The sequence below is a fragment of the Macaca thibetana genome, chromosome 5 (genome assembly GCF_024542745.1).
Source record: "Macaca thibetana thibetana isolate TM-01 chromosome 5, ASM2454274v1, whole genome shotgun sequence".
NCBI lineage: Eukaryota > Metazoa > Chordata > Mammalia > Primates > Cercopithecidae > Macaca > Macaca thibetana.
Window position 1 is genome coordinate 144,179,479 of NC_065582.1, and position 27,836 is coordinate 144,207,314.

General features: G+C 38.4%; 1 protein-coding gene across 4 annotated transcripts in view; it reads left to right on the forward strand.

The window, feature by feature from the left end:
- Positions 1–27,836, forward strand: part of ATP8A1 (ATPase phospholipid transporting 8A1) — a 266,458-nt gene that overhangs the window by 156,248 nt on the left and 82,374 nt on the right. For all 4 annotated transcript variants that reach the window (XM_050791502.1, XM_050791504.1, XM_050791503.1 and 1 more), the window contains 2 exons: positions 5,481–5,619; positions 9,193–9,257. In XM_050791502.1, coding sequence (XP_050647459.1) covers positions 5,481–5,619; positions 9,193–9,257 — 204 coding nt within the window. The remainder of the gene's footprint in view (positions 1–5,480; positions 5,620–9,192; positions 9,258–27,836) is intronic.

Here is a 27,836-nt window from a genome sequence, read left to right on the forward strand (position 1 = left end):
GGGCCTCAAACTCTTAAAATATTCACCATCTGTCCTTTTGCAGAGAAAGCTTGTCAGCCCTGCTCTAGATCAGCAGTTCTCATAGTTAGGTTCTCAGACTAGCAGCTTTGCAACCACTGCACGTTTCCAGGCTTCACCATAGGCCTATTCAATTGAGGAATTCTGGATGTGGGGCCCAGCAATCTGTGTTAATAAGCTCTTCAGGTGATTCTGAAAATTAAAGTTTGAAAAGCACCATCTAGATTTCTGGCCCGGTGGCTGATTACTTGGGACTTGATGACAACCAGGCAGTCAGGGTTTAGGAGAAACACCAGTAAGGCAAGGAGGTACAATTAGAAAACGAGGCAGCCAGGAAGCCAAGGAGAGTTTCTAACGAAGCTTTCCGAAATAAAAATTTCATGCAGGAAGGAACTCACTATTGTATCCCCGGCACACGTACCTGCCCAGAAGTACCTGTTTAGGGTGTATTTGTGAATGAATGCAGGCACGCATGTGTGCTTGCAAAGGAGCTAATCCCGAAATATGACCCTGAGGCCTGCAGGTAGGAATAGGGAAATAGGTACACCTGACAGGGGTGCCTCAGGACTGAGGCTGAAACCCACTCATAGAAATGAAGTATTATTGAAGACCGAGAACAGACACAAAAGTTTAAAAACCTGATGATTTGAACAAAATTCTAATTTTCATCTAATCTCAGTTTTACATCCCATTTGCTTCCTTGGGTATGTATTAGTTCTTGGTGTTTTGTCCTTACAGTGGTAGCTCAGCTGCGCCTCTAGTTGACCTTAGACAATTTACTCCATCTCCACAAAGCTATTAACTGAATTAATAAGTATAAAGCACTTAGCCGTGCCTGGTACAATTTTTCTATTCGTGAAATGCTGGTTTCCTCTTCAACATCTTCCTAGTCATAATCTTATTTCATATGGAAATAAATCTTACTAGTATTTATCCACATTTACTCCAATGGTACAATTTTGTTTAATAATATTACTTTGTCTTTAAGGAAATTTCTGCCAAATAGCCGATGTTGTCATCTGAAGCCTGGGTTGATAAGAGTTTGATTATTATACTTTTCTCATTTAGGAGCACATCACAAACTTTTAAAAAATATGACATCATCTAAGCACTGACATAATGTTTGCTAATATGGGAATAGGTCACTTTGAGGTTCCATTATTTCGCAAAATATACAGGTATTGGGGAAAAACTATAATTTCTAAAACTATCATAATACATTTTACCAGTCTCTACATGAAGCTTTCTGTCCTCACTTAGAGTAGAAATGTTACATTTATGTGCCTTTTTAAAAATTCTGCATACATTAGGAACATCTGAAAGAGAAAATAAGATTACTGGAGGCTTTACTAGGTGAATAAACATTATTTTATGATTTTTTCAGTGATAACTAAATCTATATTATATCAAAGAGTCATCAACCTCGAGCCTTTGTAACATTTAGCATGGTGACGTTTAGAAAGTAAAATTAGTGTTTGGGGTTTTTTTTAATTCCATAAATGCCATGGGAATTTTATCGCATTTCAACACTTGCTGAATATGTAATTCCCCTAGTGCCCATTAGTGGCCATCTGTGTAAGGTAATACATATTTGGGATGAAATTGATTACGGCCTAAACACTCTTGTGTTATGATCAGGAAAAGCACGCAAAGTTCAAATCTTTTTTTTCTAATGATCATTATATAGCTAACAGTATTAATTTCCAAAAGCAGAACAGCCTATCACTCAAGATTCTAATCTCATCATAAATGATACCAGGGCAAAAGGAAAGGAGTCTGCAGAGCCTTCTGCTGAAATTAACCAGTGCTGTTCTCAAGGAGCTCTTAGGATAAAGGGAAAATCAACACGCTTTTGGAGTACAGTGTTTCCTTCATAGGCATCAAAGTAGAACCATTACAATTTTGCTGAATATTCAGAAATGTTTTATTATTCTTCTTAAGGATTTGTGTTAAAACCACCAAAACACTCCATGTTAACCTACTTGTGTGACTTTTCTCAGCATACCTTGCTGGCCCTACATCTTTGATCCTTTATGTTATTTGTGCCTGCTTTGAAAATGTTTCTCTTTTACCTGTGCAAAACTAGATGCTTTCTTTCTTTCAAATATGATTTCAATGTGATCTCTCCAGTGAAGTCATTTTATTTTTATAGGTATGTGAGTGGTAATGTATATTATATTGGTGTACTTTCTGAGCTCATTTTCCCCCTTAGAGACAGAAAATATACAAAATATTTGTTTATATATTTCTAATGAATGTGTTCATATCTTGGCTCCCACATTATCTAGTTACCCCAGTGTTTTGGGAAACATATTGCAAAAAAATATTTTTGCAGGAAATTTTGAGGGCTTGTATTACTAAATTGTCCCCATGATCACTAAAAAAAAAAACCTTATCATGTCTTGGGTAAAATACTTAAAATTTGAACACAGCTATATCCTGATCTTCACTGGGATGTGAGCCAGAATGACTTAACTGCAAATGCCCTAAAAGTAGCTGAAGATTTGAAAGAATCATTGTGTAAACATTTAAATTCAACAATTATGATGCTGGCATCATTGATGCTGAATTTTTCTTCCTTTCCTTTCTTGAACTTCTTGATGATAATTATTCATCAGGTTATGGTAGATTTCGAGTCTGCTTCCCATTAAAGGAAATAAAATAATGCTATCTTCTTGAAGGAAATTTGCCTTCCTGTATCATATATTATATACTAAGAAGTCATGCATCAAGTGTGTCTAATAACTATCCATATTATTTGGAATATATTGAAAAGAAAATGATCTAGATTGCAGCAGGATTTTTATAATTTCTGGATTTTGCTGTTGTCATTAGCTCACTTAGCAAACATACTAAATGCTGACATTCAATGCTGTGGAGTCATTAAGATGAGCAAGACATGGTCCCTACTTTTGAGCAAACCTACCTTACTCATGCATTTACACTTCTCTTAATAGAAGATATATAAAGATGAGCAAAGTTCTGTAGGAGAACAGCAGAGGGGAAATTTTGTTTTAAGAAATAAAGGAAAGCTTAAAAGAAACAATAACTTTTGAGTTTGGTTTTGTAGGAGGAACCAAATTTCACTAGGCAAGGCAATGGGGGATGTGTGTGTATCTATCTACTTAGACATACATACTTAGGTATACACAGACAAACACTACATATACGCATGCCCATCCTGTATGGCCACTATAGCAGGGACTGTTGCCTGGGCAATTTAGCACTCATTCCCATCCCCCTTCTTCCTCAACAGCTCTACTATGGAGCCTGGAAAAGCTAAATACAAATAGTTAGCGTTAGCCTTGTAAAACTATCTGGCCAACTAGTATTTGGAAATATGCTGAGGGCTTTTCAAAAACACTTTGCTTTTCATATACGAGACAGATACAGTTGGTATTTTTGTCTTCTATATGGTCTTTATAATTATACCTTGGGACATTGGGAGAGGTCAGGAGAATTAGTTGAGGTATGGTCGAGCTACAAATTAAATGTCCACAACTGCCCACTTCAGTACTACTTAAGTGAGGAAAGTTAATTTATTTAAGCCATTGTTAGATTTTTCTATTACTTGCAGCCAAAAGCATTCTAAACTAATGCAGGTGTAAATTACATGCATGCATACACACACACTTTCTCTCTCACTTGCATATTTGTATATATAGTTAACTTTATTTTTCATGCCTAACCAAAGCTTGAGACTAATTTTAGACTTCAATTTTGGTGAAAATAAGGAAAAGTAGAAAATGGCTTTCTTTGTTATCACCAATTCTGGCAGTATCCTCAATACTTACTTTCCCTTGCATTCATTCTGCCCTCACCTATATTTTAAATGGAAAAAAATGAAGGCAAGAGAGGAGAAAATGAGAAGAAAGATAATTGCTGACGAGGATCACGCTGGAGATTGAAACAGGGCAAGACTGAGAATCAGTTGGTTGCGGCCTGCCAAGCACTGCTAGGAAGGGTACCCAGCTAGCAACAGTGCCTAGGCATGTGATGGAAATAAAATTTTATATCTTAATCCATCACTGCATTCTTATGTATTTAGGACCAAGAACATTACCTATGTCCATTTGGCAAACCAGGTTTCCCTAACAGCCAAGACCTTGTTCTCTCCCCCTTACCACCTCCGTTTAGGAAGATGAGAGTAGAAACCATTCTTTCTCATGAGAGATTAAAACAGCTTTTGGCTGGGTGTGGTGGCTCACGCCTTTAATCCCAATACTTTGGGAGGCCAAGGTGGGCAGACCACTTGAGGCCAGCAGTTTGAGACCAGCCTGGCTAACATGATGAAACCCCGTCTCATATAAAAGCCCAGTGTGGTGGCACACACCTGTAATCCAAACTCCTCTGGAGGCTGAGGCAGGAGAATCACTTGAACCCAGGAGGTGGAGGTTGTGGTGAGCCAAGATGGCACCACTGTACTTTAGCCTGAGCAACAGAGCAAGACTCCATCTCAAAATAAATAATAAAAATAACAGCTTTCCCCAGAGCCCATTGGTTGTGTTTGTTCTTACAGCAAGACAATATCTAATGAGCAAGAGATATTTGAGTGTGATCTTCTGCTACACAAATGTGGAACTATGTGAAAAACATCCAACTTGTTCTTCCTTGTAGAGACTAATATCACTTTGTTGTTCTTTTCCTCATGGTTTCTAATTGTTGTGTATACATTTCCTGACACTGCATCAAATTGCAATTTAATATTATTAACAGGTAACCTTACTCTTTTTCAAACAGGTCAACAAGATTGTGTCTTCACTGTGGTGGTCTCCCATAGCTGTGCGTGTGTGTGCGTGTGTGTGTGTGTGTGTGTGTGTGTGTGTGTGTGTTAGAATGCCTGTCCTTTGTAACTGACTTTTTTTTGTGTGTGTTTTTTTTTTGAGACAGAGTCTCGCTCTGTCACCCGGGCTGGAGTGCAGTGGCGCAATCTCGGCTCACCTGCAATCTCTGCCTCCCAGGTTCAAGAGGTTCTCCTGCCTCAGCCTCCCGGGTAGCTGGGACTACAGGCACACGCCACCATGTCCAGCTACTTTCTTGTATTTTTAGTAGAGATGGGGTTTCACCATATTAGCCAGGTTGGTCTCAAGCTCCTGACCTCAAGTGATCCACTCGCCTTGGCCTCCCGAAGTGCTGGGATTACAGGCGTGAGCCACCGTGCCCAGGCTGGTTTTAACTGACTTTGGATTTTACTCCGCTTCTATGCAAGTTTATTTTAGAATCTGTTCCTTACCTTAGGGGTTACGTTAAACAGCTTCAGGGAGCCTCAGTCTAATGCCTAAAGACTGGATAAAAGTCAAGGATATTTCAGAGAGAAAACTCAATGGGATAGTTGGAAGTTGCACCAAAGTCTGTGAATTATCATTTAGTCTCTGATTTTAAAACATATACACACTTCAATTTTTTGTTTTTGAAGAATGTGAGCGGATTTTTTTTTAATTTCTACCACTAATTTTTTTCAGAATCTTCAACTACTTGGAGCAACAGCCATTGAGGATAAATTACAAGATCAAGTGCCTGAAACCATAGAAACGCTAATGAAAGCAGACATCAAAATCTGGATCCTTACAGGGGACAAGCAAGAAACTGCCATTAACATTGGTAATTCACCTAGTTCAAGTTTTACATGTTGGTGCTTTTTAATAAGTTGATATATTTTAGAAGATGGATTTGAGACATTTCAAGATTCAAAAGATTTGATATGTCAAGATTGGAATATTCCAGTCTTTTTTCACCTTTGCGTCTCTGCCTCCCACACGTTCCATCCATAATTGGCACATGTGGATAACATTTTGACAGTTGTCTGGAAATTGGGCTTATGGAATATTTATGTATTGACACTTGATTTTGTGACCAAAAGTTATTTTAAGATAATAGGAAAGAAGAAGATTGCCAGTTTGTATTCATACTATGTTAATCCCCATTTTTTGGAAAGACTTTATAGTAGCTCAGGGTGCCGTAAGAGAATACCACACACCAAGTGGTTTAGGCAACAGAAATTTATTTTCACACAGTTCTGGAAGCTTCAGATCTGGAAGTTCAAGATCAAGGTGCCTGCAGGGTTGTTTTCTGGTAAGGCCTCTCTGCCTGACTGTCGTCATGTGGCTCCTCTTCTGTATACTACTCCTTATGTCTCTTCCTCCTGAGACACCAGTCCTATTGCATTAGAGCACTGTCTTAGTCCATTCTGTCTGCCATAACAAAATACCACGAGCTGGGTGGCTTATGAACAACAAATTTATATCTCATCGTTCTGAAGGCTGAGAAGCCCAAGGTTAAGGCACCAGCATATTTGGTGTCCGATGACTGCTGGCCTTCTGGTTCATAGATAGCACCTTCTTAACTGTGTTCTCACATGGCAGAAGGGGCAAAGCGGCCCTCTGAGGCCTCTTTTATAAGGGCACTAATCCTAGTCATGAGCTCTCTGCTTTCATGACCTAATCATCTCCCAGAGACCCCACTTCCTACTGTCACCATACTAGTGATTGGGTTTCAACATATGAATTTGGGGGAGCACAAACATTCAGACCATAGCAGGCCTCACCCTTATGGTCTCATTGAACCCTATTTACCTCCTTAAAGACTATGTCCAAATGTAGTGTCACTGGTGGTTAGGAGTTCAGCATAGGAATTGGGATGAGTGGTGGTGGGGAGAACAATTGAGTCCCTAACGGAGGTCTTACACAGGGGAAGTTATTTGGCATTGGAAGCCTGTAGTCCCAGCAATATGCCAAAAAAAAAAAAAATAAATAAATAAAAGTTTTTTTCCCCAAATTTAGTAAAAGTAGGTAGCTTCCGCACTATAAATCCTGACGTAGATTTAGCCTCTTGATATTAATCATATATATTACAAACAAAATTCCACCCAAGTTGAAGGAAGTATTTTAGGGGAGTTCACAGCATGAAACCACATTTTTAGAAAGTCATTTTAAAATATTCTGTATTTTTTAAAATTTAGCTAGTATTTATTTTAGAAGTATTAGCAGTCAGCCTAACATATCCTGTAAATATAAAACTCTACTTCAAATTTATAGCAAATTGATGTTATTAATAGAAAATTCATTTTGTTTTTAAAAAAACTAGAACTTGACAAACCACACAAGTTGTTAATTTTGATTGTAAAAATTATCGCTGTTGTTAGAAAATGGAAAGAAGATGTATGAGAAGGAAAATAATGGTGAAATGCAGAATGTATTAAAATTGGGAGACCTAAGAACACAAATATGGTAGGACAGACTACAGATAGAAAATATATGACAATAAAGGGTGGAAAATGTGGAAAATAGGCAGTCAAGGGTACCAGTAGTTCAGGATATGTTCACTATTATGGATGTTCCTATGAAAAAAGAATATGGTAGTGGTTTCTGGTTATATTTAACATTCAGAATCTTGAGCCATGATTGGTTCCTAGAAAAAGGTAGGGAAGATTCACCCATTCAGCATAATCGTGGTATCTACAGTGCCAGGTACCAGTTAAGTGCAAGGAGCAGAGCAGGAAACAAAATAACCCAAAAAAATCTCTGCCCTTGTGGAGTTAGATACTAGTCAGAGAAACACACAATAAAGTAAATTAGAAAAGTACATAGTATAATAGATGTCAATGATTACTATAAAGAAAACTGAAATGGGAGGGAAACACAGGGCATTGCACAGAGGGATTTGGTTTTAAATAGTGAAGTCAGGAAGAACTTATTGAGATGGTGACAGCTGAGGAACGACCTAAAAGAGGAGAGGGAGCTTGTTGCATGATGATTAGAGAAAAGCTGTCTTCTGTTACAGAGAGAAACAGCACAAAAGCAAAAGGAAGAATAGTAGTAGAAGAGAGATTCAGCATAGCAGTGTCCAAGGTAGATGGGGCCTCCCAGACCACTGTCAGGACTCTGCATTTACTCCAAGTAAACAGGGAAATCACTTGATGGTTCTCAGCAGAGGAAAGACATGCTCTGACTGTCCCGTAAAAACAGTCACTCTGACAGCTAGGCTGAAAATGGACTCAGAGGGAAGCAAGTGTAGAAGCTGGTAGACCAGGAAATAAGCTATTGCATTAATCCAGGGGAAATATGATGGAGGCTTGGACCAAGGTGGTAACAAGGGAAAGGGTAAGAAGTGTTTGGGTTCTTGATGTGTTTTAATGGTAAGAAGTGGTTGGGTTCTTAATATGTTTTAAAGGTAGAGACAACAAGATTGATAGATGTAGAGTATGAGAGAAAGAAATAGATCAGGTAGCTTCAAGGTTTTTGGCCTTAGCATTTGAAGGATGGAGTTACCAGTAACCCAAATGATGAAAACTGAAGGGAAAGTAGGTTTTCTTGATGGAGGCTGGAGGAGTGTGGTCAGGAGCCTGGTGTTTGAGTAGGCTGCCTTTGAGATGATGGAAATGTCTACTTTCTACGTAAGTGTCTGCAGTTAAGTAAGCACTTACATATGAGAGTCTGGAGTTCAGGAAGGAGGGCTGAGTGGAACTTAGGAGTTTCAGAATGGTCGACATTTGGATGGTGTATGAAATCATGAGATGGAATGAGATCACAAAGGCAATGTGAGTATAGATGGAATTATTTTAAATAGCATGGTATTTTTAAAATGTGACATCAGCAGAGTTGCCTCTTCTTCAGACACAGCTGTAGCAAACAGGTACAGAGTAGGCCAAGTTGGACTTAACAAAGGGGGGATTTTTGCCCTGCAGTAAGTACAACAAAGCAAGAGAAGGCAGGAAAGTAGAGGATGTACTGATTCTCCCAGGAAAGGAGCCGGTGATGGGATCAGCGGATCCAAGAGGCAGCCACCTGCACCTTCCCTAGGTGTCTAGAGAAGGGTTCTGTTATTCTGTTTTCTAGAAACAGTCATTGGCCTATCTTTTGCTCTTCATGTTGGTCATCGTGAAGGGTATTACAAATCCATTTGTCGGTTTTCAGGACATCAAGAATCCTTACCACCATCTCTTTCCAGATGTCTTTGTAGCCTTAACAGGCCAGATGTATTTGTTGCATATCCCTCCTATGACAAGCAAGAGCGTTTCATTTTTAACTTCCTATAAACCTGGAAAACAACTGGTTGCCCTCAGTCCTTGTAAAATCATCTTTAGGTATTTTCATAGTACATATCATTGTTTTAACATCTTTACCTATTCTCTGGAGAAATTAGTTATCAATTAATATACTCTATGTTTGGATACAGGACACTCCTGCAAACTGTTGAAGAAGAACATGGGAATGATTGTTATAAATGAAGGCTCTCTTGATGTAAGTAAAATCATGTATTTTTAAAACTCCTTTAAAAATGGATTCGTGTTATTTTATTTTATATTCAGGTAGCTGTGGAAATATTTTATCTTCCTGAGGTTCAAAGGTACCTTATCACTGTAGTTCTGTTTTAATGTAATGTACTCTGTTTTGAATCACATTGATGTAAATTGATTCAAGCTTTACATCTGTGACAGCTAAAAGAAATTGCAAAATGATTTGCGTAATATTGTGAGACAGAAAAGTTATTTTACAAAAGCATTATGTCAAGAGGTTGCTGAGTGACTGCAACTTGCTCATATCCAAGTATTCTGTATATTAAACATTTTATATCTGCTTTAACTTCCAGTGTTAATATATATTTTACCTCTTTTTAAAAAAATGTGAAAGCTATTGAACAACACAAAACAACCATTCCTAGTAAGACAGACTTTCTTTAATGTCCTAACTTCTGGAATGAAATATAAATTCCTAGGATGTCTTTTTTCATGGCTGTGATCACTTGATGTTATATTGGAGAAATGAGGAAAGATTTGTTAGGAATACAGTGTAAAATAGTTAGCAAAATAATATGTAGGTCAAGTGACCTGTTAATAGTTTAAAGTAAAGGAGACTATTTGTAATTTTAGGTGGAAGACAGAACAGTAGAGGTGATTATACAGTTTCTTAAAATAGTCATTATGATGCAAAGAAGAGAGAAAACCTTGGTAATTAGGGATGTTGGTGAAGCTGAGAGGCCACATGCATGGAAGGGATGGTGAAGCAGTGACTGAAGAAGGGATGGTGTTGATGCCTTTGTCAGTAACATGGGTTACAGGTGGTGCACAGTTTTTCTTATACCTGAAGGAAATTAGAGACAGGACCTGTGATGTGGAAGCAAAAGCAGAGCAAGCCACGCTTCATTTGATATGGTATCCTTTCTGTCTGGCTTTGGGCATTTACCTTCCGTAGCATATGGTAGCCTTGCTTCTTTTGTCTTATTCTTGCCATCATCTTTCTCCAATTCTTGGATAAGCATGTTCTTTAAGTGTTTTAAGTATCAAGCAGTGTGAATAGTAATCTTAAGAAAAATTAGAGAAGTGAAATACCAAAAATATTCGTTGTATTGTACCAGTGTATTGTTAAGACAGTGGCATTTATTTTCATTTTGAGGTTTCTAAGATGGTAACTCAAAATTAATAAACACGTCAAAGATCCTTGGACAACCTGTTTCTACCAGAGCAAACATTGATAGGAGTCTCAAGTTGAATACTAAATTTCAATAAAAGCAGGAACTATGTCTGTCTTTTCTGGTTTATCATTCTTTTTCAGTGCCCTGCAAATGGCCTAGCGCATAGTAAGTACACTATGAATATTTGACAAGTGAGTCACTGAGTAATTTTTAATTAAGTGCTTCTTTTAAAAAAAAAAGTATCAGTTTTAAATTTGGTTGTCATTGATCATATCTGATATTTTTTAAGTAAAGTGGCTAAAAATCTCCTTAGCAGTTCAAATAGCAGTTTAAAGATCACAGGCAAACACTGTGGCTGAATGGATTAACACTAATTTGTCCAGCTCCAGACTGCCAGGCATTCTAACACTGCTGTCTGGGGAAGGCTTTTCTCCCAGGGAGTTAAGTGGTGACTTTACAAATCTGACTGTTTAGGGTCAGACCTGCTGCGGTGCACTCATTTGTTTCTCAGCAGGAAAGGAAACATCACTTTGCATAGCTCCTTCCGATCTTGTGTCATAAAACCCATGGCTGAGATTTCAGGCAAATCATTAGATGTGCTAGAGTGCCTGTAGGTAAATCATTATTTTTTCATCAATATGGAAAAGAAAAGCATCCAATCTGTGTTCAAATTGTACTGATCAGTAATGAATAGAATTATTTTATTAGCACAAAGAATAATTAGCATTTAAGTAATGAACTTAGGAATATAATGTCTTAGGAAATGTGAATGTGTGTTTTGTCAAGTGACAATTTTAATGAGTGTACTCAAATCATTCTGTGAAATAGCACAGGGTGAAGAGCACAGTCCCAATGTGACTGTGTCCCAATCTGACTGTGGGACCTTCAGCAAATTAAAATCAGCTTCTCTGAGCCACTTCTGCTGCCTAGAAAGTAAGGAGAATGTAACATTTGGCATAGGATTAGCATACTTAGCATAGTACATGGCACATGTAAAAAAATGAGATGTTATAAAATTTTGTAGAAAGAATATAACTTCAATAGCTTGTAAGTTGTTTTGCATAGTGATCATTTTTGTTATAAAAAAATACTATTTCCCTATCTTTTACTTTTTTCCCTAAGGTGGCGAGTTACAATTGTAGGTTCTCTTTCACATAAGTGATGCATATTGAGCATTTTTCTGTTCAGATTTTCTACTAAAATATTATTCCTAAAGCTGATAAAATTCAGAAGCTGAATCTCTTTTTCTTGTGTTGAACTTTTATAATGTATCATATTCGGAGCTCTTAAAATTTCAGATAGAAAACCCTTTCTCCTAGTGATAATAATGATGGAAATCTTTGTCTTCCATAATCTAGATCACCACCAAAGAAATTCCACTAGGCTTTCTAATTTTTTCTTTTTGAGTTTCACTATGAGCATCCTTCTTAAAAAAAATAGCTCTTCAGCATTTTTAAAAACATTTAAATAAATACATAAGACCAAACTACAGTTGAAAATACAATCATAATGGAAGTCTCGCTCTACAGACCTGTTAGGGAAACCTGACGGGTCTTTCTGCCTTGGTTCATTCTTGACTCTTTTCATAGCAAGAGCAGCGGCCCCAGCTAGAATGTTGTCCAAGAGCAAAGCCAGGTGTTGTCACCCAGTTACCCACCAGGTTCTTGTAAAATTGCCAGGATCAGCAAAAGAGTTGGGCAGAAAGCTTGATTTTTTTTTTTTTTTAAGAAAAAAATTTCATGGATAAATGTAATTAAGAATCATCTAAAGTTGATCAAAACTTATTAGGTATTTGTGATAAATATTTTTTTGAATTTGAATAACTTTCTATAGTACTACTTTGAACTACTTTATTAGTATTTGATTGTGTTCTCATATTGAGGTTTTTTGTTTTTTTTTTTGAGACCGAGTCTTGCTCTGTCACCCAGGCTGGAGTGCAGTAGCATGGTCTTGGCTCACTGCAACCTCCGCCTTCTGGGTTCAAGGGATTCTCCTGACTCAGCCTCCTGAGTAGCTGGGACCACAGGCATTCGCCACCACACCCAGCTAATTTTTGTATTTTTAGTAGAGATGGGGTTCAAGATCGCCAGGCTGATCTTGAACTCCTGACCTCAACTGATCCGCCCACCGTGGCCTCCCAAAGTGTTGGGATTACAGGCGTGAGCCACCGTGCCTGGCCGAGACATTTCTTTAAGCATCTGCAAAGGCAGAATTTCAAAATACTGACTTGAAAGGGGAATATTTTACTTCTCTAACTCCATAGCAATGCCCACGAAATATCCCACAGACTTCTAATTAATGATAAAGCCTTATACCTAGTGATACTTTTGCATCTCTTTTATATCTTTTAGTTTGTTGTAAAGTAAATTTTTAAAGTCTGTATGTTAAATCCGGAAACATCTAGAATGTGAGCTAAGCACTAGAGAATCTCATACTGTGGTCCATCTTTGGCTCCCGATTTCTAATTAAACTCTTTCAAAACGCACTGAAACAGTTCTGGAAGGATTGGGTTTCTGCGATATTATTTATATCCTCCATGGCACATCAACTCCAAATCTCTGGAAATACTTTCAGGCAACTTAACATATTATGTTTTTGTATAGGTTTGGTCTAAGTTTCCTCTTATGGGAGAAAATTTTTGAAGACATGTTTCATTGAGATAGCTCAGGATTTCACCACAATTTCATCTAAATCCAGAGTGGGTGGGAGGGACCATCACTTTTTAAGCCATTGACTGTGTGATTTAAACAGGTTTCTTAGGAGTGTCAAAATTGACTGTGTTGAGTCTCTCGTGATATACCCTTAACCTTGATCTCTCCTCCTTCTGGCATCTCTTTTATATGAGGAGTTGTGGGATCTGTCCCCAGAGGTGGAGCTACATCTCAAATCCATTTTTTCTATTGTTTATCCCCCTTTCTGTACTGCCAGGCTTTCCTAGAAAACAGAAAAGGTGTAGAAAGGGAAAATATACACTATACATTTATTCAATCAACAGGCATGATGTTTGGAGACATAAATTTCCTACCCTCAAAAGCTTCCAGTCAGTGTTCCCAAGCTTAACTTCTGAGAAGCCCTGCCACCTCTCCTTCTGATCATCCTGGCAGTTTTTCTAGATTGTCTCTGCTGTTGTTGATGTTCACCTTCAGCCTGATCAGGAGCCACCACCTAATGAATGGGAAGTCGTGTTTGCATCCTGCAGGAAAATGCAGCTTTCTGTGTATTTTGTAACAGGTATTGGCTTCAGACTTTACAGGGACAATCACATTTATACCTGAAACTATTAATTTATATGTTATAGGCAGATACTATTATGCCCATTTTACGGATAAAGAATCTAGAAAGGATAACTGGACCGAGCACAGGTAGCTAGGTGGCATTCGGGGATATATCTAAGGCATTTGATTCCAAAGTGCAGGAAGCAAATAGGTTTTTCTAGCCTTCATCTACTACATTTGTAAAACAAGAGTAATGAAAATGTCCATCTCATTTAGGGGTGGGATTGTGAGGATTAAACACAACAATACCCGTTAAGTACTTAGAAACAATTCTGGACATCATCATCATTTTTTTTTAGTATTGTTATTTCTAGAGGAGAGTTGTTCACTGCTAGCTGCTGTAACAGATAACTTTGAACAGCCATTCTGCTCTTAAATTACTTAAAGTTCTCTGCTTAATTTGAGAATATGACCCCAAACCAGCTGTAGGTTTGATTATGGATACCAGTGTTTCACTTCACTTACATATTTTACAGAAAATGAATTGTTAGCCACATTGGATATTAAGTTAACAAGCGTTAGAATATATATTTTTCAACACTGTGGTAAAAGAAAACCCTTCACGGAATTGCTAATTTTTTTCTAGCTGAATTTGACATTCTAACACCATGTAAGTTTTGACTATAACTTATAGGACATTCAGGACATAAAGGCTGAAGTTGTCATCTGTACACTTTTAAGCTCAACTTACATGTATTATGCAGACAGACCTCACTGTTTTGGGAACGGGCCACTGTTGAATGGCTTCTGAAAGAAATCCAGAATAAGCAAGTTATTGACTCAACTCCAGAAAAGAAGGGAAAAAAGAGAATTTGGGCTACTTCAGGTTTTGTTTTGATATGTCCCATGAGTCTCATACAATATATTTTGTATTGCTTTGAAAATAGTTTAGGCAAGTTTTAAACCACACTGAGTTTTCCTCCACTGCCAGCATTGGTGCTTCAGTACTGTGAATTTTCTTTCACCATTAGCAAAGCTGTTTCAGCTTTTTGGCTTGAAATTTTAAGATCAAAGTTTAACTTTGAAGGTGTTAATGTATCCCTATCAGAAGCAAAGATACTTTTTTATAATGTCCTAATGCAAAAAGATTGTTCAAATATTGTCTGGTGCACTGCTTACTCCAAGTAGCTCTCAGTAAAGAAAGCTAACTTTGTTACATTTGAAATAAATGGGTTAGTAAAAAGTGTAAACATTACCAAAAAATGAAAATAACATATGAACAAATGATCTGTTCTCCTTTTCCTGGATTTAGACAATGTCTGCTGCAAGCCAAAGTATGTAGTTGAAAAACTTCCATCAAACTCATTGTTTGGGCTCATAGAATTAAATGTGTCCTTTTTTAAAAAACAGAATTCAGCGAGGCTGGCTTGTGCTGAGAACCTTAAGTGAGGTTGTTCACAAATTTATAGTGTGTCTGTTTTGAGAAGTTCTTCCTCCCCTCAACCCTGAATATTCTTTACCTCATTTTTGGCTAAATGTCTGAACTCTTCCAAGAGCACCCGGAGACTTAGAATTACAGATAAATGCTTTCTAAGTAGTCTGCCCCCTTGCCATTCTCCCCCAAAAGTTTGTTGACATTTCTGAGGGGAGCACGCCATGCCTTGTGCCCTCTTTGCATCTCTGCCACCCATACCTTCTGATGAGTCAGCACACCCATAAAATGACAGTTTTTAGGAAACCCACTGTGTGCCAGTATGCCTGGTGTATCTGCATATGTAATCTGTGCTTCTGTAGGGCTGGTGGTGTTTGTCTCAATTCCAGATAGAGACTTTGAGTTCCCATGGCTAGCGAGTGCTAGAATCTTAAATGTAAACCTTGATTGCTTGAAGTTCCAAACTGTGTTTTGTTTGATTTTGGTTTTAAATAACCATACCTTCTCCAGTGCCAGCAGTGACTCATTTGCAGAAATAAATATTCCAGCAGCTATCTCCCAAACATATTAACTGGTTTCATTTTCATTCTCCACCCAACCCTTATTCCCCTTTCCCATTTTCCCACCTCCTTTACCACTCACCACCAGGACCACAGAACCCCTGAAACAGGGAGGCTCTTCTGGAATATGACAATGCCCAAATCTTGTGATTATGGAATTCTGAAAAGACCTCATATTTAATTTCACTAATACAATTGTACATAAGATATTATTGACTCTTTGTGTGTATATATGTATGTATATGTGTGTGGGGGCATATGTGCATATATATGTGTGTGGGTATATAAATATGTGTGCATATATGTGTGTGTATATATGTCTATATAAAATAATGGAAATTGTGCGCCTTTGGGATTTGCACTATGAAAATATGGCAGATAATGATTCTTCCATTTTCTTACATTAATTAATTTAAATCATTTAGAAAATGGGCCCAACATTAGCTGTCTCTGTGGTTCTGGGTAACAATTTCTCACAGGCCCTAGTTGTTACCTTCTCCAAACCACTGATTTGTAATTTGCTTATTTTGAGAAAGCCGGTTGTATATTCTGAGCAGTCTCTTCCTGGCTGAATTGAAGGCAGTGAGAGAGACTGGATGTCTGCCGACCCAGTTCCTCCTAGCATGCTTCCTTCTGCATTCACTGCTGCCACTGGAGAATATTTAATACCGAAGTCAAAATCAGTGTTTAGGAGGCTTTCAGTGGTGGTTTAAAATAATAACCATGGGGGCTTTGGTAAAAGCCTTTATCCGCAAAACTCTTTAAATTATATAATTATATCCCTTATCCCACTCTTCCTTCCTTTCCCTGGATTTGTCTGTCTTTGCTACATGTCCCCACCCCCGTGCTGAAACACAGACTGGACACAGATTCAGCACTTTGCTGCGCCTCTCTGCATTGTACCCTAAGTGAGACTAGATGCCTCGCAAGCAGTTATTTGCCTGATGGAACCTATCATAATCTCAAATCTCAAACCTCTGTTGAGGAGCCAAGAGCAATTTACCCAGCACTACAACTTCCACTTCTTACCTGCCTCCATTTTGTGACCCTTGACCTTTTTCAGATGGCATGGCCCTTCTGGGAAATTGGACCACTTCCTCAATTACAGTATTTCATACCTACCCCTGTCCTGGGAAACCTATATTTGTGTATCAGCAAAGCATGGAATTTTTTTCTCTTTTCCTCTCCCCATTATCTTTAGCAATATATATTGATTAAATGCGTTCGTTTGGCCGCCTTCCACTAAGTTGTTTGGAGGACCTCTTTGACCATGTGTTTTTAATGACTTCACCTGTCTGCCTTACCCATTTTGGAAAAATTACTTTATATTGGTTTGATTCTATACACATATGTTTTTCAACATTATGTTCTAGTACAGGCTAGGAGTTTGGAAACACCAAAGCTTTTTGATCAAAAACTACATCAAAAAAAAACCTAATAAATAGAATTTTTTAAAATAAATTTTAATTTTATAATGTGTCAAGGGTTGTGGGGGAACTACGTCAAAGAGAGCTAGTGATCCTGACTGGGATGAATACTAAATGGGCCAGTTGTACATAAATGTAGTTTCTCCCTACTCTCTGGCATATGTTCTTTTACTACCGCCTGCAGTAGCTGGAGGAGTATTGATATATGTGTTGCGTACGAGTATATGGAATGCCCAGTGTTCCACTGAATCAATAACACATTGTAGAAAAGCAAGTAATACCCAATGGTTTATCCATGTGTTATTATGGGAGCCATAACTCACTCTTTAAGAACGTGCTAACATTGTCCATACTTGATATGGTCATAATGTATTATTAAGAATGTTCCTAGAATGTTCCGTTAATTCATAATTTTAAAGTGTGAACATTTGGAGAGTGTAAGAGTAGAGACAGAATGAAACATTATTTGACCATAAATTTGTAAATACCTCATGTCTTAAATGATGATGAGGTAGGGCCACAAACCGCCAAAACAGCTAATAAAATATGTGTTAGTTTAAGATTATTATGTATATCCTCTTATTTGACATTTTAAATTAATCTATAGTAGATTTTAAAAGGTAGATCCTTAGCGAACTAAAGTAAGGTGCTGGTGGTGGTTTTGTTTTTTACTCCCAGTAAACTTTTATTTCTCTGCTTTAAAAACAAAACCTAAGAATTAACTTGATGGTGTTATGTCTGAAGAACATGTCAGCAAAACAAGCCCTGGGTGTCATCTTTATAATTAATTATTTTAAACCAAATACATACATCAATGTGGTCACCTATGCAGAACTATACAGATAATAAAAGAGAAATGCCCATCAGTTTATAGCTTTCCAGTTATTTTCAGTTAAGAATTATATCAGGTTGGAGACAGAAATTAAGAGATAAAGAAAATCAGTGGTTAGTCATATAAATATTTATCCTCCTACAATGTACCAAGAACTATATGTCACATGAGACTAGATAATGCCATCTTTCCTAGATTTGAGAAGACAGGTTTCCAGAAGTCACTGATAGTACTGAATGTTGGCAGTGAAAAGGTAAATTGAAATAAAATTGCCATTGGGAGATTTCATAAGAAAACTTAAAATTATCCCAGCAATATGAGATGGAGTCTCACTCTGTGGCCCAGGCTGGAGTGCAGTGGTGTGATCTCAGCTCACTGCAACCATCACCTCCCAGTTTTAAGCGATTCTCCTGCCTCAGCCTCCCAAGTAGCTGGGATTACAGGTGCCTGTCACACCCAGTTAATTTTTGTGTTTTTAGTAGAGACAGAGTTTCATCATGTTGGCCAGGCTGGTATCGAACTCCTGACCTCAGATGATCCACCTGCCTTGGCCTCCCAAAGTGCTGGAATTATAGACATGAGTCACCAAGCCTGGCCTCTGTTTTTTTTTTTTTGGGGGGGGTGGGTGGTGGCATGATCTCGGCTCACTGCAACCTCTGCTTCCTGGGTTCAAGAAATTCTCCTGCCTCACCCTCCTGAGTAGCTGGGATTACAGACATGTGCTATCACACCCAGCTAATTTTTTTGTTTTAATAGAGACAGGGTTTCACCATGTTGACCAGGCTGGTCTCAAACTCCTGACCTCAGGTGATCTGCCCTCCTTAGCCTCCCAAAGTTTTGGGCTTACAGGTGGGAGCCACCACGCCTGACCCGTTTCGTGTTAGTACCTCTGTTAGACCTGATACCAGAGGAACAGCAAAACTAGCCTTTCCTGGATGTCACTTCATGCCAGGCACTGGACAGGGCACTTTATTCACAAATAAAGGAGTTAGCACATCTTATCACTATAATCACTCTACAAAATAGATAGTAACCCAGTCTTATAAATGAGAAAAATGTGATTCAGAGAAGTTAAGTCACCTGCCTGAGGAAAGACAGCCAGTATGCGGCAGAGCAAGGATTCGGAGGAAGCCTTTCAGATACCACACAGTTGCCTTCTAGAATCAGTCAAACCAAAAAAATTACATAAAATCATGACGAGGTACATTGAAATACATAGATATGTCTGGCGAAGAGTTTATGATAGGCCATGAAATGAATTTACCCATAATACTTTTTGATATGTGTGGTATAATCCTTTCTAGAACTCTGAGCCCACGTAGCTACCCAAGATCCAAAAGAGTTTTGGAGTTCTTGCTGTCTTAAGTAAGTGGTTGAAATATTTCTTATTTGTTGTTTAACTTTCATCATTCATTAGGGAATTGTTTCAAAGTAACATTTAATTTTCCCTTTTCCAAGAAGGTGAAAAATGTTTGATTAGCTTATCTTTACCATACTCGACATCCACCGGAAGTTGAGGAAAACCTGGAGTTCTGAGCCATAGGGTATGTTTTGACTTCTGGAACGTAGTTCTTTACAGCGTGACGTCATTTTATTTCAAATATTACCAGTGTCCAGCACCATTGTATGCACTCTCCGGGCCAGCCTGGACTTTCTCACATCTCACTTTTTTATGGCTGCATGTTTGTACAATATCGGCAGACCACTGCTTTCTCTACACTTTGGTAATTTGCATGTGTCTGCTGACCAGCTCTGAAGAGTTGTGTCACAGTGGCTCTACCTCCAGACAGTTACCTTGTTTCAGTAGAGTCACCATCTTTGTTCAGCAAGATTGCTGCAGGTGTTATAACATTCTGTTGCATTTTTTCCTCTCTAAGGAAGGGAAGTGAAAACAGAAACTTGTGTTGCTGATATTATAAAGGGAAGCACAGGCTTCCTGACCTTATGTTCATCCTGACAAAGGTGAAAGGTGTATATCTTCCAAAAGTGATTTGTTGTTAGTTCCGATCATATGCTCATTTGCTTAACTGGTGGTGAGCTCATGAAGAAAAATAACAAATCTAAGAATAACAAAATTGTCTTAGTTCATTCAGGCTAACAAAAGCACCGTAGACTGTGGGGCTTAAACACCAAGTGTGTTTCCCACATTCCTGGAGATCAGGGAATTCAAGATCAAGGTGGCAGCAGATTTGGTGTCTCTTGAGAGCCTTCTTCCTGGTTTGTAGACAGTGTCTTCTTGTGTCTCTTTGCATGATGGAAGAAGAAGGGAGCTCTCCAGAAGTGCTTTAAGGACCCTAATCCCATTCATGAGGTCTCCACCCTCGTGGCCTAGTCACCTCCCAAAGACCCTACCTCCTAATGCCATCAAAACAGGAGTTAGGATTTCAACATACGAATTTTGGTGGGATATAGACCCTCATTCCATAATAGAAATACATTATTAAATGATATGTCTGAAACTCAAAGTATAATGCAAAATTTTGACTTTTTTTTTTCCTTTCTGGGAATAGAATCCTCCTTGTAACATAAGTTTATCATTTGACCTGCACACATTTAACAGATTCCTAGAATGAGTATAGATGCTGGATACTTGTTTGTGTTTGGACCTAAATGCCAAAGTATACTTTAAATAAGTATAGACAGGCTTTTTTCCTTTAACTTTTTTGTTTGGGGTTAGCCTTGCTGGTAGACCCTCTGGGACATATATGAGAGATCACTTGTTAGTTACTGAAGCCACAAATAAGTAATTGCAGCCTCAGAGCAAGATCTGGAAGCCACTCCCATTAGCTGCTTCATGTTGGACTATTTACCCATAATCTTCACCTCGTCTCTGCTCTCTGAACCCCTGGCTAACCAGTCATCGAGTCAAATGCTAGAGGCTTTGCTTTTCCTTTCCTTAGGGATGTTTCCACATTCTCTCCTAGGGTGTTCCTTGGATTTGTTCCTAAGTAATACTGTCTTTCCTGTAAACCTCTGAAAGGAATCCAGGGGGAAAGGGCTAGAAAACTGAAAAGGACCATTTTTATGCAGGTGCTTTCTGCAGCATTACTTTTGGGGCCATCAAAAACACAGTTCTTAGGTGGCCTCATATGTTCTTTGCATATCTGGCCTGTGGGTTCTTTAGCCTGTTCCAAGCAGAGTTTTGCCAAAATGAAAATGACAACTTGCATGCTATGATACTTTCCAAACAAATCAGGGCTTTTATTTCACCATAAAACTGTCAGATTTCATTGTCTAGTGCACCCTCTGTGATTTTTATCAAGGGTTTCCTCAATATAGGTCATGAAAAAGTAATGAAAAAGATTGCCATAAAGCTGCTAGTCTCTGATTTCTTAAAGATTGCTGTTACATTATTTTATTGGAGTGTATTATATGAACATATTACCTGTTTGGCCAGGTTATACCTTAATGATTCAATGTGAGGAATTCTACTTGGCCTCATTGTCTGACAAGCATGTTTCTTTATTTTTACTTTTATTTCACAGGCATGTTTCTTTTATATATATATATATACTTTATGTTCTAGGGTACATGTGCACAACGTGCAGGTTTGTTACATATGTATACATGTGCCATGTTGGTGTGCTGCACCCATTAACTCATTTACATTAGGTATATCTCCTAATGCTATCCCTCCCCGCTTCCCCCACCCCACAACAGGCCCCAGTGTGTGATGCTCCCCTTCCTGGGTCCAAGTGATCTCATTGTTCAGTTCCCACCTATGAGTGAGAACATGTGGTGTTTGGTTTGCTGTTCTTGCGATAGTTTGCTGAGAATGATGGTTTCCAGCTGCATCCATGTCCCTACAAAGGACATTAACTCATCCTTTTTTATGGCTGCATAGTATTCCATGGTGTATATGTGCCACATTTTCTTCATCCAGTCTGTCTTTGATGGACATCTAGGTTGGTTCCAAATCTTTGCTGTTGTGAATAGTGCCACAGTAAACATATGTGTGCACGCGTCTTTATGGCATGCACGTCTTTATAGCATGATTTATAATCCTTTGGGTATATACCCAGTAATGGGATGGCTGGGTCAAATGGTGTTTCTAGTTCTAGATCCTTGAGGAATTGCCACAGTGTCCTCCACAATGGTTGAACTAGTTTACAGTCACATCAGCAGTGTAAGTGTTCCTATTTCTCCACATCCTCTCCAGCACCTGTTGTTTTCTGACTTTTTAATGCTTGCCATTCTAACTGGTATGAGATGCTATCTCATTGTGGTTTTGATTTGCATTTCTCTGATGGCTAGTGATGATGAGCATTTTTTCATGTGTCTGTTGGCTGCATAAATGTCTTCTTTTGAGAAGTGTCTGTTCATATCCTTTGCCCACTTTTTGATGGGGTTGTTTGTTTTTCTATTGTAAATTTGTTTGAGTTCTTTGTAGAATCTGGATATTAGCCCTTTGTCAGATGAGTAGATTCCAAAAATTTTCTCCGATTCTGCAGGTTGCCTGTTCACTCTGACGGTAGTTTCTTTTGCTGTGCAGAAGCTCTTTAGTTTAATTAGATCCCATTTGTCAATTTTGGCTTTTGTTGCCATTGCTTTTGGTGTTTTAGACATGAAGTCCTTGCCCAGGCCTATGTCCTGAATGGTATTACCCAGGTTTTCTTGTAGAGCTTTTATGGATTTAGGTCTAATATTTAAGTCTCTAATCCATCTTGAATTAATTTTTATATGAAGAGTAAGGAAGGGATCCAGTTTCAGCTTTCTACTTATGGCTAGCCAATTTTCCCAGCACCATTTATTAAATAGGGAATCCTTTCCCCATTTCTTGTGTTTGTCAGGTTTGTCAAAGATCGGATGGTTGTAGATGTGTGGTATTATTTCTGAGGGCTCTGTTCTGTTCCATTGGTCTATATCTCTGTTTTGGTCCCAGTACCATGCTGTTTTGGTTACTGTAGCCTTGTAGTATAGTTTGAAGTCAGGTAGCGTGATGCCTCCAGCTTTGTTCTTTTGGCTTAGGATTGTCTTGGCAATGTGGACTCTTTTTTGGTTCCATATGAACTTTAAAGTAGTTTTTTCGAATTCTGTGAAGAAAGTCATTGGTAGCTTAATGGGGATGGCATTGAATCTATAAATTACCTTGGGCAGTATGGGCATTTTCACAATATAGATTGTTCCTATCCATGATGTTCTTCCATTTGTTTGTGTCCTCTTTCATTTTACTGAGCAGTGGTTTGTAGTTCTTCTTGAAGAGGACCTTCACATCCCTTCTAAATTGGATTCCTAGGTATTTTATTCTCTTTGAAGCTATTGTGAATGGGAGTTCATTCATGATTTGGCTCCTCTGTCTGTTATTGATGTATAAGAATGCTTGTGATTTTTGCACATTGATTTTGTATCCTGAGACTTTGCTGAAGTTGCTTATCAGCTTAAGGAGATTTTGGGCTGAGACAATGGGGTTTTCTAAATATACAATCATGTCATCTGCAAACAGGGACAATTTGACTTCTTCTTTTCCTAACTGAATACCCTTGATTTCTTTCTCTTGCCTGATTGCCCTGGTCAGAACTTCCAACACTATATTGAATAGAAGTGCTGAGAGAGGGCATCCCTGTCTTGTGCCACTTTTCAAGGGGAATGCTTCCAGTTTTTGCCCGTTCAGTATGATATTGGCTGTGGATTTGTCATAAATAGCTCATTATTTTGAGATACATTCCATCAATACCGAGTTTATTGAGAGTTTTTTAGCATGAACGGCTGTTGAATTTTGTCAAAGGCCTTTTCTGCATATGTTGAGATAATCATGTGGTTTTTGTCTTTGGTTCTGTTTATATGCTGGATTATGTTTATTGATTAGCATATGGTGAACCAGCCTTGCATCCCAGGGATGAAGCCCACTTGATCGTGGTGGATAAGCTTTTTGATGTGCTGCTGGATTCAGTTTGCCAGTATTTTATTGAGGATTTTTGCATTGATGTTCATCAGGGATATTGGTCTAAAATTATCTTTTTTTGTTGTCTTTCTACCAACTTTGGTATCAGGATGATGTTGGCCTCATAAAATGAGTTAGGGAAGATTCCCCCTTTTTCTGTTGATTGGAGTGGTTTCAGAAGGAATGGTACCAGCTCCTCTTTGTACCTCTGGTAGAATTTGTCTGTGAATCTGTCTGGTCCTGGACATTTTTTCGATTGGTAGGCTATTAATTATTGCCTCAGTTTCAGAGCCTGCTATTGGTCTATTCAGGGATTCAGCTTCTTCCTGGTTTAGTCTTGGGAGAGTGTATGTGTCCAGGATTTTATCCATTTCTTCTAGGTTTTCTAGTTTATTTGCATAGAGGTGTTTATAGTATTCTCTGATGGTAGTTTGTGTTTCTGTGGGGTTGGTGGTGATATCCCCTTTATCATTTTTTATTGCATCTATCTGATTCTTCTCTCTTCTTCGTCTTGCTAACGGCCTATCAGTTTTGTTGATCTTTTCAAAAAACTAGCTTCTGGATTCATTGATTTTTTGAAGGGTTTTTTGTGTCTCAATCTCCTTCAGTTCTGCTCTGATCTTAGTTATTTCTTGCCTTCTGCTAGCTTTTGAATGTGTTTGCTCTTGCTTCTCTATTTCTTTTAATTGTGATGTTAGGGTGTCAATTTTAGATCTTTCCTGCTTTCTCTTGTGAGCATTTAGTGCTATAAATTTCCCTCTACACACTGCTTTAAATGTGTCCCTAGAGATTCTGGTGTGTAGTGTCTTTGTTCTCATTGGTTTCAAAGAGCATCTTTATTTCTGCCTTCATTTCATTATGTACCCAGTAGTCATTCAAGAGCAGGTTGTTCAGTTTCCATGTAGTTGAGCAATTTTGATTGAGTTTCTTAGTCCTGAGTTCTAGTTTGATTGCACTGTGGTCTGAGAGACAGTTTGTTATAATTTCTGTTCTTTTACTTTTGCTGAGGAGTGCTTTACGTCCAACTATGTGGTCAGTTTTTGAGTAAGTGTGATGTGGTGCTGAGAAGAATGTATATTCTGTTGATTTGGAGAGTTCTGTAGATGTCTATTAGATCTGCTTGGTGCAGAGTTGAGTTCAATTCCTGGATATCCTTGTTAATTTTCTGTCTCGTAGATCTGTCTAATGTTGACAGTGGGGGTGTTAAAGTCTCCCATTATTATTGTGTGGGAGTCTAAGTGTCTTTGTAAGTCTCTAAGGACTTGCTTTGTGAATCTGGGTGCTCCTGTATTGGGTGCATATATATTTAGGATAGTTAGCTCTTCTTGTTGAATTGATCCCTTTACCATTATGTAATGGCCTTCTTTGTCTCTTTTCATCTTTGTTGGTTTAAAGTCTGTTTTATCAGAGACTAGGATTGCAACCCCTGCCTTTTTTTGTTTTCCATTTGCTTGGTAGATCTTCCTCCATCCCTTTATTTTGAGCCTATGTGTGTCTCTGCACGTGAGATGGGTCTCCTGAATACAGCAAACTGATGGGTCTTGACTCTTTATCCAATTTGTCAGTCTGTGTCTTTTAATTGGAGCATTTAGCCCATTTACATTTAAGGTTAATATTATTATGTGTGAACTTGATCCTGTCATTATGATGTTAGCTGGTTATTTTGCTCGTTAGTTGATGCAGTTTCTTCCTAGCCTCGATGGTCTTTACATTTTGGCATGTTTTTGCAATGGCTGGTACTGGTTGTTCCTTTCCATGTTTAGTGCTTCCTTCAGGAGCTCTTGTAAGGCAGGCCTGGTGGTGACAAAATCTCTCAGCATTTGCTTATCTGTAAAGGATTTTATTTCTCCTTCACTTATGAAACTCAGTTTGGCTGGATATGAAATTCTGGGTTTAAAATTCTTTTCTTTACGAATGTTGAATATTGGCCCCCCACTCTCTTCTGGCTTGGAGAGTTTCTGCGGAGAGATACACTGTTAGTCTGATTGGCTTCCTTTTGTGGGTAGCCCGACCTTTCTCTCTGGCTGCCCTTAACATTTTTTCCTTCATTTCAACTTTGGTGAATCTGATAATTATGTGTCTTGGAGTTGCTCTTCTTGAGGAGTATCTTTGTGTATTCTCTGTATTTCCTGAATTTGAATGTTGGCCTGCCTTGCTAGGTTGGGGAAGTTCTTCTGGATAATATCCTGCAGAGTGTTTTCCAACTTGGTTCCATTCTCGTCACTTTCAGGTACACCAATCAGACATAGATTTGGTCTTTTCACATAATCCCATATTTCTTGGAGGCTTTGTTCATATCTTTTTACTCTTTTTTCTCTAAACTTCTCTTCTTGCTTCATTTCATTCGTTTGATCTTCAATCACTGATGCTCTTTCTTCCTGTTGATCAAGTCGGTTACTGAAGCTTGTGCATGTGTCACGTAGTTCTCGTGTCGTGGTTTTCATCTCTATCGGGTTGTTTATGGACTTCTCTGCATTGGTTATTCTAGTTATCCATTCATCAAATCTTTTTTCAAGGTTTTTAGTTTCTTTGCGCTGGCTTCGTAGTTCCTCCTTTAGCTCTGAGAAGTTTGATCTACTGAAACTTTCTTCTCTCAACTCATCAAAGTCATTCTCCGTTCAGCTTTGTCCCATTGCTGGCGAGGAGCTGCGTTCCTTTGGAGGGGGAGAGGCGCTCTGATTTTTTGAATTTTCAACTTTTCTGCACTGCTTTTTCTCCATCTTTGTGGTTTTATCTACCTTTGGTCTTTGATGGTGCTGACATACAGATGGGGTTTTGGTGTGGATGTCCTTTCTGTTTGTTAGTTTTCCTTCTAACAGTCAGGACCCTCCGCTGCAGGTCTGTTGGAGTTTGCTTGAGGTCCACTGCAGACCCTGCTTGCTTGGGTATCAGCAGCGGAGGCTTAGTTGGAAATGCAGAAATCACCTGTTTTCTGTATCGCTCATTCTGGGAGCTGGAGGCTGGGGCTGTTCCTATTCGACCATCTTTCCCAAACATGTTCCTTATAAACCAAATAAATATTATCTCTCCTTGGCCCACTGTTTTACAACCAAGGTTGATGACTAAGTAGCTGATCTAAATATACACTGTATTACATTCATTAGACAATTTAAAATATTTGAGGCTGAAATAGATGCTAGATCATAACTACCTCTTTTTCATTTTCTTTATGAGATAAGCACATTAGTGTTTTCTTTGTTATGAATCAGCATATTTAAGATTATACAGGAGTTTCACAGGCAGCAGAAAACAATCCTTAAAATGGTCACACAAGAAAACCACTCTAACTTCCTATAAGATATTCTCTAATCATTAATAATTTGATTATTCTGTTATTACCTTTTCATCAAAGACCTCTGTTCCAAAGGGATTATAGAGATATAAATAGATAAGCTACTCGACATCATGCTACCTTGTGTAAGTATAGTGTAAATGAAGTATTTCAGGGATCCAAAAGATGGAGGTATTGATGTCACCTAGAGGACTCAGGGAAAGTAGGATCAAGGGAATGTGTCTTGGTTTATTTGTTCATTATTTTTAGAATAAGAAAATTGTGACCTTTTAGGTAGGCTTAAAGAAAAAAGAAATAGTGCCAATGGGGAGAATTAAGATGCAAAGAGAAGTGAAAGAAACAAAGGTGAGAAGGCAGGTGTTCCCCCAGCTCAAGAATAGAGGGGATTAGGTAAAGGGAAGTTTTGAGGTTAAAGAAGGAAAGTTGAGGGAATTCTTTCTGCTATAAATGTATAAATGTTCTCAGTAAAACAGGCCGATGTTTGCTGAAGTTACAGGGGCCAAATTTGGATTCTTGAGGAGAGAAGAAAAGGTCTGGAGTAGCCTCTGGGAAACATGGAATCCACTAGGCATGGATAAAAGTCTAGACCAGCAGTGATGAGCAGCCACATAAGAAGAGGGAACTGGAGTAGATCCTGCCCTCGCAGTGAGGTGGCTTTTTCCTTTCTGTGTTAATAAGACAGAACTGAGAAGTTGTGTTGGGTGTGGCCTAAATGGTGAATTTGCAAGGCAAGAAAGCATGGTAGGAGGTTCAGGCTAAGGACTTCCAG